At 40.0% G+C, this 14,159-nt stretch overlaps 1 protein-coding gene across 2 annotated transcripts in view; it reads left to right on the top strand.

Annotated features, from left to right (window-relative positions):
* The window catches only part of man1a2 (mannosidase, alpha, class 1A, member 2), a gene marked incomplete at its 3' end in the record, with an annotated part of 171,924 nt that overhangs the window by 130,307 nt on the left and 27,458 nt on the right, over positions 1-14,159 (top strand). For both annotated transcript variants that reach the window (XM_014026637.1, XM_014026638.1), the window contains 3 exon segments: positions 2,087-2,181; positions 8,116-8,239; positions 8,540-8,633. In XM_014026637.1, the coding sequence (XP_013882091.1) occupies positions 2,087-2,181; positions 8,116-8,239; positions 8,540-8,633 (313 nt within the window).

The following is a 14,159-nucleotide window of genomic DNA, read 5'->3' as shown; positions in this document are numbered from 1 at the left end:
CATTGATTATTTTAATAATCGATTAGTTGTCGATTAATCGATTAATCGTAGCAGCCCTAATCTGATGTATTGTTAAACAGCGTCGACGGCTATTCAGGCCATTTCTCAGCTGCCTGACCAGTATGAAAGGATGTACCGWGCTATCAGCACTCAGACTCGAGCCCTGTGTGAGCTGAGACACAGTCTGCAAGTGTCTTCTGCTGAGGGTCGCGGGCTGGCTGCGGTCCCTGGAACTCGCTGACGAGATGGAATCGATCTTGGAGAAGTTGATAGCTCAGCTCAGTGGGAATGCCCACACCGATTTGTCTCATTGGATTCTCCACCTTGGGTTGTACCAGTGACATTAAAGCAGAAGAAAAATATTGTCCGCCTGATCTAAAACATTTTCTTGCTATCTGCATTTGGCTCCATGATTCAGCCTTGGTGTGCTGATTATCTTAAATTCGCCCTGATGGTATGCAAACGATGCTCCTCATCCACCCCTATCAACACCTGCGACTTTGACTTAGACTCAGTGCCGACTGATGAACTTTATTCCATCTATCAGGAAAATGGCTGTGGTGCACAGGCTTACATTACATTGCACACATGTACACACACACACACACACACACTTCACAAAGACCACCCATCCCCTGCACTACACCTTCTCCACCGGCAAATGTGTTTTTTTTGTGTTTCCCACTCTGTTAAACAGGTCTTCCTCTCTGTATTCTGTATGTTTGTATGTTATAGGTTTGTTTGTTGTAACTGATAGTGCCGAAATTTGATTGCTTTCTGGGACTTATAAAGCAAATGTTAGTATATTATATTATAATATAACATACTTCCACTAGGGCAGGTGCTGATTTGTGTTTAAGACATTAAATTTGATTGTGTGCTTGTAGACAATCCAGATTAAAAACAGAATGTGTTAAAGTCAAGGAAGTTGTTGTACAACCTGTCCCATAAAGACCCACAGTGATGGACTTTCTGTAGTATAAAACGTAAAATCTTATTATATGCATTTTTCTAGCCAGTAATCTTTAGTGAGATAAGAAAACAGTTCCCATTAAAAATGAGACTGAATAGAACCATTGAGTGTAAGATTTGAAGAAACATGCTAATGTGTCTACAAAAGTATTTTATAGAACTTTACAACTTTAAACCAGCAGAGCAGCTTGGAAGGTTGCAGTTTGATCTCTTTATCATGGAAAATTTCGACAACACCATGCATGTGAATTTCTTTCAGGTCCATGTTTGTATGATTAAAGACGTAGAAAACGTTGGTCCTTCATCAGCCTTTGATATGAGAYGCTTTCCTGTAAAACCACTGTGACTTTGTTTTGTTCATATCTTCTCATTTTCTGATCCACTTCCAGCTTCAAGRGTACATTTCTCTCTTCCCATATCAACATCATATTGTGCTCATGTGCAGGCTTATCTGTGCATCTGTTTGACAACATTGTTTTCTCTCTCCCTCCTCTTCCCTCCACTCATTTGTTGTTGAACTCCTCAGTTTGACCTCCAAGTCCTTTCTTCAATGTCCTACTGGCTGCTTAAGTATTCTGCAAACAGCAGCATGTGTTATTGCTTCCTCTTACTTTGAGAGACTGCAGAAATTTTCCATGGATCAGGTCTCTGCAAAGCTGCTCAGCTCTGACAGACTGTTGATGAATCAGCCATGGTCTCCACAGTATGGAAGTTCTCTGCTCATCTCCCTGATCCTTGTCGGTGTTGGATGAGTTAGTCTTTGTGTATTGTCCACACAAATGGGTTTTGTGGGCCAAAATGTCTTGCAAAACTGGAATTATACCACTGGAACATTTTAACTGGAACTTGATGTGTTTTTGTTTTAGGTATGCAAGTTATCTATTAATGTTGCATATCTTCTTAATAAATCTGACACATGGTAATTATTCAGCAGTTAACTGACTCCTGATGTCTGTTTGTTCTGCCTTTTCCTTCTTTGTTTTGGTTGCTGAATTGTATATTTTATTTTAAAACATTGTTCGGCTGAAAAATACTTTGTGTGAACATTACAAAAAAAATCCCCCGTCCTTAATTTAACTATCTATTGTTCTTTCCTCCTCCGTTCTTTGTCCAGGTGTTCAAGGTGAAAGCGGTCCAACTGGCAGAGAAACTGCTTCCTGCCTTTAACACCCCCACTGGGATCCCCTGGGCCATGGTCAACCTTAAAAGGTTAGTGACACTGCAAGTGAACACCACTTTCAGCAGCACTAAAATACAAGCAAAAACTTAACTTCAGTTATTTTCTAATTGGAGACACAAAATTTTCATAAAATATGCAAACTTCCACTTGAAATTCCATTAATTGATATTTAAGACTCATTTTATTATGAACCTGCATCTATTTTACAGACCTTTGATCCAGTTTTTGCAACTACTTTAATAAACTCAAAGCTTTTAATAAAACTAAAAACCTTGACTTATGCTTTTACCAAAAACTAACAATTACTGATAGCATCACAAAGACTTTAATTCACTTTTTTTTCCTGTTTCAAACAATGCATAAAATGACAGGTCAGAATAGGGTTGGGTACCGAAACTTGGTTCCAGTATGGCACCGGGGTGAACATCAACGGTAGTACACCGACCGAAATACAACTCTAACTTCGGTGCCTTATTTCGGTGCCTCAAAGAAAGCTGTTAATTTGCGTTCTTTGGTGTTCACTGTTAACAGTCACACAATCTCCACGGATGCTCTTGTATGCGGTTTGACTCGGCCCAATGCTTCTCTCCAAGCGCTCTCCACAGCCGCGCTGTCTCAGAACCTCCTCTCCAGTGGTTCGGGTAGAAGCGAGTACAGCACACTTATGGTGCGTTCACACCGAACGCGATTTCAGCGTCAAAATCGCAGCCAACGCTGAAGTTTGAAGCTTGTGCACTTTGAGGTCAGACGCAGGACAGCTGCGCTGCACAGCGACAGCCGCCCCGCCCCTCCCTCCTCTGTGGGGCTGTTTAATGTCGGACGAGGAAGTGGCTTTGCTTTATTTACAGAGAGCCAGAGCGTGTCACGTTCATCAGATAATTAATTCATAATTAATTCACCAGATAATTCAGAGTAGAGGCTCACAGCTCGCTTTCAGGACTATTTTTTTCAGTCTGATGAGTCGCTGCCACGCATTGCTGCGGATCAGGACACGACTGCAGCACTCATTTCAGCTAAAGAGCAGGAGCTCTGTCTGTTTCAGGTTAGTGGACATCATTCAGTAAACTGTCCCGTCGGGAAATATGTCACTACGTCACACAGTGGAGTCTCTGATTGGTTGACGCTGCGCGTCGAGCTGCAAAAGTTCAGATTTTCTAACTTCAGCGATTTGCGCCTCAGCGCGTCGAACGCTCAGATCGTTCAAATCGTTCAAATCGCACTGCTCTAATCGCGCTTGAGGCGCCGCAGAACTTCCCGACGTTGCTTGAAGCGCGTCCACCATAGACTTTGTATGTAAACCTGCTGCTCCTGACGCTGAAATCGCGTTCGGTGTGAACGCACCATTACAGTTTTAACGTCAGCAGAATTCTGCCCGTGGATTAACTCTTGTATTGACTGACAGCAAATTTCCTCATGGAGAGAGCTTCTTTTGTTTAGGAATATGAGTGCGCGGCGCGATACGACGACATGGTGAAATAAAACTGTCTTTTTGGGAAAGGCAGAACTTGTAAACACGTCATGGAGAGAGGTGAAGGAGACAAAGCTGAGCAGATCACGGGAGGTTTCCAGCAAACTGGCCGCCCACGGTTACACAAGCACTTAGCTATAAATTGCATCGTGATAAATAAATAAATAAATAAATAAATAAATACAGTAAATAAATAAACAAATACTTGTGCAATACTTGAAGAGGTAAGGAACATGCTATGCAAGCTTGTTTGTAATGTTTTCTGACAAGAATAATGTTACAAAACATGTAAATGGTCTGTACTTATTTAGCATATCCAGCTAGGATACTTAAAGCACTTTACACTACATTCTGTGTCCTAATTTACCAACCCACACAGCACTCTATTAAGTCTCTACACAAAGCTAACCCATACCAATCATTCTATGGAGAATAAATCAGTGCTATAATCACATTCACACTTAGTGGGACACACATCAGAGGCAGTGGAGGTTCAGTGTATTACCCAGGGACCCTTTGACAAGTGACTGAATAGCAGCGGAATCGAACTGCCAACTGTCATGTTGGAGAACAACCTCCCTAACCACTCAAACACAGCTGCCAGCAGAAAAGCCCAAAAACACAACCTCTTTAAACTTTCAATTTTTGTACTGCAAGATTTTTATTTACAACTGTACTCCTGTCTCTTGCTACATCCACAATTACAAGCAAAAAAAATCTCCCTGTAGGCCTGAAATGCATCTTGGCATAGGGTGAGCTTAGAAGGATACACCAGAGCCGTCTCTCAAATCGGTAAGCGGTTTGCCACCAACGCTATTCATGGTGGGGATCGTGCGCTGCTGACCTCAACTCTGGACATTGCGGGTCGGTGGGTGGAATACTTCGAAGACCTCCTCAATCCTACCGACACATCTTCCCATGAGGAAGCAGAGTCTGAGGACCCTGGGTCAGACTCTCCAATCTCTGGTGCCGAGGTCACTGAGGTGGTTAAAAAGCTCCTCGGTGGCAGGGCGCCAAGGGTGGGTGAGATTCACCCAGAGTTCCTTAAGGCTCTGGATGTTGTGGGGTTGCATTGGTTGACGCGACTCTACGATATCGCGTGGACATCGGGGGCAGTTCCCCTGGATTGGCAGACCGGGGTCGTGGTCCCCCTATTTAAAAAGGGGGACCGCAAAGTTTATTCCAACTGCAAGGGGATAACACTTCTGAGCCTCCCTGGTAAGGTCTATTCAGGGGTCCTGGAGAGGAGGGTTCGTCGGATAGTTGAATCTYGGATTCAGGAAAAGCAGTGTGGTTTTTGTCCTGGTCGTGGAACTGCGGACCTGCTCTACACCCTCAGCAGGGTCCTGGAGGGTGCGCCCAACCAGTCTACATGTGTTTTGTGGACTTGAAGAAGGCGTTTGACCGTGTCCCTCGGGGACTCCTGTGGGGGGGTTCTCGGGGAGTATGGGGTACCAGGCCCATTGATACGGGCTGTTAGGTCCCTGTATGACCGGTGCCAGAGCTTGGTCCGCATTGCCGGTAGTAAGTTGGACTTGTTTCCAGTGAGAGTTGGACTCCGCCAAGGTTACCCTTTGACACCGATTCTGTTCATAACTTTTATGGACAGAATTTCTAGGTGCAGCCAAGGTGTTAAGGGGATCCATTTTGGTGATTTAGGATCACATCTCTGCTYTTTGCAGATGATGTGGTCCTATTGGCTTCATCAGATCATGATCTCCAGCTCTCACYGGAGCGGTTCACAGCCGGGTGTGAAGCGGCCAGGATGAGGATCAGTTCCTCCAAATCCAAGACTATGGTCTTGAGCTGGAAAACAGTAGGGTGCTGTAGCGGTCTGTCGTGGTGAATTGAGAGCTGAGCCAGAAGGCGAAGCTCTCGATTCACCAGTGGGTGTAAGTTCCTACCCTCATCTATGATCACGAACTTTGGGTAGTGACCGAAAGAACGAGATTGCGGATACAAGCTGCCGAAATGAGTTTCCATCACAGGGTGCCTGGGCTCTCCCTTAGAGATAGGGTGAGAAGCTCAGTCATCCGGGAGGGACTCGGAGTAGAGCCGCTGCTCCTCCACATCGAGAAGAGCCAGTTGAGGTGGCTCGGGCATCTGGTTAGGATGCCTCCTGGACGCCTCCATGGTGAGGTGTTCCTGGCACGTCCCACTGGGAGGAGGCCCAGAGGAAGACCCAGAGGAAGACCCAGGACACGCTGGTGGGACCATGTTTCTCGGCTGGCCTGGGAACGCCTTGGGATTTCCCCAGATGAGCTGCCCCAAGTGGCTGGAGAGAGAGAAGTCTGGGTCTCTGTGCTTAGGCTGCTGCCCCCTGCCCCCACGACCCAAACCCAGATAAGCGGAAAAAAAACAGATGGACGGATGGACTTTTTTTTTTCTGAGGAAAATATTTAGTGTAAATTTGTTAATATAAAAAGAAATGACAAAGAAATGTTCATTACTGCAAATACGTAATTTGAGGCCTCAAAAAGTTAAATTCGAGTTTTTTACCGCTCATTATTTATGTTTAGATTTTTGTTTCATTTCTCTGTCTGACCATCTCAGGCCTCATTCTTCCCTCTCTTAAGCAATGAGGTACTTGAACTCCTCCACTTGAGGCAGCACCTCACCCCCAGAGACAAAAGTTTCTTTTTAAAATCAGTGTTTGGGGACTTCCACATCAGTTGTTGTGTGAAATGAAATCCTATTAGTAAAACTCGACCAAAAACCTTTACAGTTGTTACATTTGTTTATTAAATTGTTTTGAATTCAGTGAAATGAACTGATGTCAGATCATAATGGTGCATTAATAAAAGCACCAACATGACTACAGTCCACCCACTCAGGCGTTTCACTTTCTTTACCTGATTAGACCTCTTCATGGAGCTCTGTGGGTGTGTAAAAACTGCACAGAATATTGTACACTTTCTTCGTTGTTTATTATTTCCCAAGTGCACTCGAATGTCAGGCTGAAAGACTTGATTTTAATCACAAACTGCCTTATTTTTTTAAAGCGTCAGAAGTGTTAAACTGTACATTTAGAAACCTCTGTTCACCCTGTGAGTATGGAACTTCTGGCCTCGCTTCTCTGATGTGTTACATTATTATAATGCTTTCTCTGCTTTCAGACCCTCTCAGCTGCTGCTACTGCTTTTTATTCTTTTTGTTAGATTTTGAGAACAGAAATTTTCTCTATGTACACGTTCTTTTATTCCAAACTGCCTTTTTTTGTGACATCAGACAGGACCTTAAAAGAAAGTATTTTTAAATTTACATGGGTAATTTTTGCGAAGCACCAACATCTGTGTGAGAGATCTTTATCCTGATATGGTGTTGAGGCTATAAGTAGTTCAAAATAGGCTGTTTTTTCCTAAGAAATTTTCATTTCTATAAAAATCTATATATGTGTTTCAGCTTTTAATCCCATCAGACAAACAAGCACTGTTCATTGTTTACATGAATAATGGCCTGCTTTCGATGGTTAGGTGTTTAATGCGTTTAATGCTTTTTTTTGCATGCACATTCAGACCACACAGCAGGAGTCAGTGGCAGTAAAATGACCTTAACAGAAAATTACTTCAGTAAAAATGTATTTCACTGATATGAAAAGTATTTAAGTAAAAGTCATAAAACTGCTCACAATAATCAGGAAATTAAAAGTTGTTTTACACACTCTAAGAAATGAAGTGTTGAGTTTACCTAAACAAACTGGTTCCACTAAAACAAGTTGAGTAAATTGCTTTACATTTGCTCAGCTCGTTTTAGTGGAACCAGTTGACAACTTGGTTAAGTAAATTCAACACTTCAACATTTTTTAGAGTGCATAAACTACTCTTTCATCATGAGTTCTGGTCATATTTAAATTAGCAACATGTAAGTAGGTGTTAAATTTTGAAGTACAGAAGTAAAAGTGTGCTTTTTGTGTTTTGAATGTAACTAAATAAAAGGAAAAGGCTACTTAAGTACTGTAAAGAAGTAAATGGACTTAGTTACTATATACTTCTGGTCAGTTGTCACTTGGAGACAACACCCCATGCTTGTTGCCATATTTGTATACAAGGTGATATCCAGGTAAGACTGTTTCTCTCAGTTAATTGATTGTAGGCTTTAAAAACTGTAAATTTTGGTCCAGAAAAGGATTGACAAAATCAGAACATAGTTCATATGAAGGTAAAAAAGTTGTCCAGTTACATTTTTTTGGGCTGTCCAAGCAATAATCACAAAATGTTTTCTTTTGTTCCTTAGTTCTAATACTTCATTTGTTGTTTTTTGTACATTACGTTTTTTAGGTTTGAGGTGCTATCAGTACTGAGAATTTAACAATGATGTGTGTGGCTACAGTTTTTGGTAATGTTTGTGAGACTGTTTTAACATGACACTTGCCATTTGGAAGAACGTAGCATGTAAAAACTTTTACCTATAGAATTTCTATTTTGGTTTATTTTTTCATGTTCTGTTTGTTTGTTCTTTTTGCCACTTCTTTCTTCACCTGTCCATCCATCTCCAGTGGTGTTGGTCGTAACTGGGGTTGGGCATCGGCAGGCAGCAGCATCTTGGCTGAGTTTGGGACTCTCCACATGGAGTTTGTTCACCTCACCTACCTGACAGGAAACCCTGTGTACTACCAGAAGGTATCGCTGTGAAGCTCTTTATATCTTTGTGTCTTAACTCCAAACATTAGTTCATACAGCATGTTTTAAATCTGCTGCTTCGTATATTTTTCATGTTTCTATCAATTAACGCAAACTTGTTTCAAACTATTTTACAGAACCCACCCTGAATATGAATGAATGCAATAAAAATAAAAATTGATTTCTTTATTTTTTTAAAATAAGGARTCCAAGACAGAGCTGATTTTTATAAAAAGGTTTTCTTAAAGGTTAACGTTTTTCTTTTTTGATTAAAACTCCTGTGGCTGGTCTTTGTCTCAGGTCATGCACATCCGGAAGCTGCTTGCCAAAATGGACCGACCCAACGGGCTCTACCCAAACTACCTGAATCCTCGCACGGGCCGCTGGGGTCAACGTAAGTGCATGACGGTTTAAACACAGAGGACAAAAGACATTTTAGGAATTGTTTTTGAACACTGTAATTTCTGAGGCTCAGGGATGCTCCACCAGTTAGTTGGAAAAGTATTAAGATGTTCCTGTGAGGCTTAAGAGATCAATCACTCTGAAGTGTGATGAAGATAAGGAAAGAGATTAACACCATGTGAAGAAAAGATTACTGGAAGTACAATGGATTTCGGTTAATAAGAACAAATTGAAGAGGGTTAATGGGGGAAGTGGTGTTCTTGCTGAATTGATGACATTTGCCGGTTTGCCCAGAGGAATTACCAGCTCTCAGAGTGAAGTAACTCAGGCAGTGACACAAAATGTCTTCCATGAAACTTTTCATTTCTAGTTAACAGTTTGTGGCTATGCTGTTTCATAATTAAAGTCCAACACCCACCATGTTTTCCAATTGCATATCCAGCAAAACATGATAGACAAAAAAAACCCACAGATATGTTTCACTGAAACTCTTTAAAAATAAAGCTAAATTGTTTTTTAAATGATTTTTAGTGAGTTTTCAAACTCCATTCCATATATGGCCAATGGTAAATGGACTGTACTTATTTAGTGCTTTTCTATCCATCTAGGATACTCAAAGCTCTTCACACTACCATCTGTGTCCTCATTTACCCATTCACACAGCACTCTATTAGGTCTCTACAAAGCTAACATACAATCAGCTATGGAGACTAATCAGTGCCAATCACATTCATACACTGATGGGACACACATCAGAAGCATTAGGGGTGAAGTGTCTTGCCCGAGGACACAACTGAGACAGCTGGACGGGGGATCGAACTGTGGCTACCTTCCAGTTCTTCTGGTTCTGTGTCCTGTGCAGTTGATTGTAGTTAGAATGACTGAAATATACCTCAGACTTTTCAGCTTCAGGCCCACAAAAGAACTTTACCTGTTAATGACTTTCAGGTAAAGGAGCTTGGTATTGTTTGGCTTCTTTAGTGTGAAGATGTGTGCTTTCCTCTATAGTTTTTATCACTATAATTTAAACAACATTTAATCATTTCAGTCCAAATGTTTGCCTCTGGGCTGTCAGGAGGGCTTCATGACTTTAAATTGCCTGTGACATGCCCATCCATCGAATACAAAAAATCAAAGAAAACACATCTTTATAAAAGAAACCTTGCATAAAACATGTGATTTTATCCATTTTGTCACATAAGTGGCATATTTTCTTTTGATTTTGGCTCAACCAAACTGAAACAGGAAGTGACATCAAAGGGGAACTTTTTAAGAAAACTCTGGTCTTTGTTCATTGAAACAATATTATTTGAACTCTGACTCAYCTTCATCTCTCTCTGACAGTGACTCAAAATGATCTAAAGAAACATCAGATTCTTCTCTACAGACTGTGTCGTTAGCTATTTTATCAATGCTTTTTTCCATGCAGACATTCCCCTTTGACATCACTTCCTGTTACTTCACATGTAAATATCTCAACCACTGTTCTTCTCAGCAGCGGGAAATTATTTTTGCAATATGTTAACATTGTTATCTTTCCAATAATGCCTTTTATATTTATTTTAAAAAGTTCATGTCACAGGCACTTTAAGACTTACTTGTATTTGAATATGTTGATGACTATTAGACATGGACATTTTGAATATTTAAAGAGTCGTTCAAATATACAAATCTGAATAATTAATACAATGTAGCAGATGTCTATTTTTCACAGCACCTGGTTGTAATGCCATCATTTCTATCCTCAGTCATTACAACACTTGTGATGCAGTACTCGTTTTCACTTACAGCACCATGTTGGCCAATATCAACACATCAGCCACGAGCATTCAGGGCACTGAGGGTCCAGTCAGTTGCCAAATACAAAATTGACATGCAGTGTGCGTCTGTGATTTATTGAAATTTTTTGTAATATTCATATTGCAGTGGTAAGTTTTTGATTTATCACACATCTCGAGATGTCAGCTGCTTTCTACTCAACTTTGCTGTGCACACAGCTGCTTTGTTGACATAGGTTCACGTGGCATGCGTTTGGAAAACCAAGTCTGATTAAACTGACACAAAGGATTCTGAAATGCAATCACTACAGTGATGGTAATTATCACCAACAGCAATTAAATAAAATAGCTAAATCAAGGCAACTCATCAGTGAAGCCTCATAGTAATCCGCTCATCAGTGTAGTACCAACAAACAGTCTTGTTCTAATGGGAACAGTCTAGACCAGAAGTTTCCACCTCCCATGCAGGCATGTGCACACAGAATAATTCACTGAATTACAGATAATATCCCTTTCTAGAAAAATGATCAGACAGTGTTGGACATGACAGTCAGAATAGGATGTCTGTAGCAGATTGTTACAGGCTTCTGGCATGTCTATGTAGTTTTGAAACATTTGGAAAAGCTTAGAATTATGTTTTTTCATTTTTTAGTTATAGATCATATGGAAAACAAATAAGCAGTCTGGAGAAACCGGCATCTTCAGATTTTATTCTGAAAGAATGCTCAGACTGGAAAAGGATCATAAGATTTTGGCCATTGGTATTGTTTTGACTTTCTGATTGAGTGTAAATTAAAAATCTTAGATGTATACACCTAAACATTTTGGACAATAATGGAGGAAAGAAATTAAACCCAATGACATTCAAAAAGCACAATTTCAAACTAACAAATATTTTATCAGGAGTTTACAGTCTGTAGCCCAGGAACGTATCATTCATATATATATATATATATATAAGCTTATTTATTGTCTGAGCCTAAAGAAGTCTGAGTAAATATTTGTTTCTTTTTTTAATGTTTTTCTTTAAGTAAAACTAAAATTTTATGAAGCATTCCCTTTTGCTCTGATTGTTTTTTGACAAATATGTTGAAATGTACTAATTTTCAAACAACTGTAAATTCCAAAGGGACAGTTGAGCAGAAATAATTTTTAGTTACATTTAACTTTCATATTTTAAATATAATTAGGGTGACTTTCAAATGTTTAGGAGAGGAATTCAGAGCTTCACAATGAGACACGAAATCAGATTTTTTGTGTGTTTGTTCTGTTTGTAATTCAAGTTTTCATTGTGGGGAGTTCAAAATATTTTGAACGTGAGATGAAATTTAACAGTGACTCAGAAATTATTTATGTTTATTTATTTGGACCAGGGGTCTCCAACCAGTAGCTCATTTAAAGTAGCTCTTTATTGCTTGTGAAAAATAAGGTGCAGCAAAATTTGATTTGTCACTAGCCAAAAATGAAGCAACATGCAGCATTTGTGGGACTGTTTGTTCATGCAGAAAGCGCTCAGACGCTGCATTTTGTTTCAACCACTCAGAGAATAAAAAAAAGCAACTCGCTTCCAGAGCCGTCTGCAGGAAGCATCGATTTATAAAGATAGTCAAATTGCCAAAAATCATGGATGGAGATAAAACAGGCATTGTGCAGGGAGGAATCTAACTGACAAAAACTTTGAAACTTTAACCGGGACAGATTTGTGGATAAACAACATCGGGTGAYGGATCAYTGACTTTTTTTCRCATTGAAGACTACAGCRGGAGCAGAGCGGGAGGAAACCCSMGTAGTGYATGCTGCAGCRGGAGGGGGTTTCCCAGGAGCTCAACACATAAAGGTGTGTGTGAAAACGTCTCAGCATTTCTGGATCTTAGTAGACCCAAATAACTACAAAAACCTTCTTCAAGCASCTCTGAAAATGTCTGCACTTTTTGGGTCTATATGTCTCTGTGAGTTTTCAGACATGAATGTCCTAAAATCAAAGTTCAGAACAAGAATGACAGATGMACATTTAAATGACTCAATAAGGGTGAACCTAAGTGGATACACTTCATCATTCAGCTCTCTTGTTGATTCCATGCGGTACCAGTCATCTCACTAAGTAAAAATGAAAAAGCACTGAGAAAAACAAACAGGAAACCACACATAAGTGTGTGCAAAAACTGGATGACAAGTGAAGATGAAATATTTTGCACCTAAGATTACATTGTTTTGAAGGTTTTAACTTTAATGTCTTAACATTGAAAGTTCTTAGTACTGACTGAACTAAATTTCCCCTTGTGAGAAAAATACGTTATGTTGAACCYTAAGWTAGGAGTGTRAAATACACTATAATATAAATGGMGAAACGTGAAACATTCATGTAAATTCAGTGTTAATTGTGAGRATTTCATGTGAATTGAAGTGTTTTTAATGTATGTTCAAGCAAAACAAGCGTTTCCTAATGTTTTGAGTTAAAGTTTRAAATTRAATTTTRCAAAAAGTAGCTCTTGGACAATTTCATTTTGTGAAAGTAGCTCTYAATGAAAAACAGGTTGGAGACCCCGTAGACTGATTATCTTAACATTCCCCCAGTATATTAGAACATGGTGGATAATTAAATTTTATTTTCTGTTTGAGTGCTACCCCTGAATAGACTTATTTTATTGGAGTGCAGTTGATCAGATACTCTCTGTCAGGGATTTGATGCTCGGTTCAGAGAGCGGAAATGAAAAGATGAAATCTGTTTAAAATTGAATATAGTGTATCTTTATGTGTGCATTGGGAGTAAGTTACCCTGGTAGGAGTGTGCTATGTGAAACCTAATCAGTTCCACAACACCCCCGAGTAAATGGGGGAAGTGGTAAATAGATTTTCGATGGTTTGAGGGGTCCGGATGGATTTTGTTTGTTTTTACTTTTCAGCAAAACAAATGGAGAACATTRATGGCTCTTTATAAATGGAGGGGCTCATTAATAGATGGATTGGTGGCTTGGCAGTCTGACGGATGAGTTTGTGAGTTCGGAGGGAAAAATAAATGGACAGAAGATGGAGAGATGGCATATARAAAGATGGATGAGCTCATAAATGGATGAGTTAGCTGGCGAGCTGTGTGACAAGGCAGGTGCTGACAGATGCTTTGTGTTTGTGTGTGAACTGTTTACAGGCCTTCCCGTGCACGTGCAACATGAACATGTCTGTCAGTGTGKTGTCTGTTTGTGTGACCAAATCAGCATGATATGAGCTAAAAGCAGGGTACTGATAAAACTTCCATCGTGATTGCCCTGTTTATCGCCATTGCTAAAAATGTGTGTGTAGTCAATATAATTCAAGATGGCTGTCACAGCAAAGCAACCTTAGCCAGCATGAAATAGCTTTAACTCACATAGTTTTTCAGATGTTGAGCTAATATTTAGTGTGGTAGTAGCTAAAAGTCATGCTCCCCCCATTCAACCTTAGCAAATACAAAAAAAAATCTATACCCCAGTCAGTTTCACAGATATTGAGCCATTATCTGGTGTAGTAGTAGCTGAGAGTCATAACCAACTCTTATTTGAACATTATTTGATCGTGTTAGGTGCAGCATGAAGGATGACTCGTTTTAACATGAACTCTTGACCCTACAGGTCTTGATTTCTTTCAAACTGAACTCTCTAAATATCTTTCTTAAGAGACAAATATATTTTCTTTTCACTCCTCTGTCAGAAATCTTGTGAGGAGCACCTGGTCGTGGTCGGTTTATGGTGAAATAATGTTCTTTC

The sequence above is a fragment of the Austrofundulus limnaeus genome, unplaced genomic scaffold (genome assembly GCF_001266775.1).
Source record: "Austrofundulus limnaeus strain Quisiro unplaced genomic scaffold, Austrofundulus_limnaeus-1.0 Scaffold575, whole genome shotgun sequence".
Lineage (NCBI taxonomy): Eukaryota > Metazoa > Chordata > Actinopteri > Cyprinodontiformes > Rivulidae > Austrofundulus > Austrofundulus limnaeus.
This window is presented reverse-complemented; position numbering and strand designations above follow the sequence as displayed.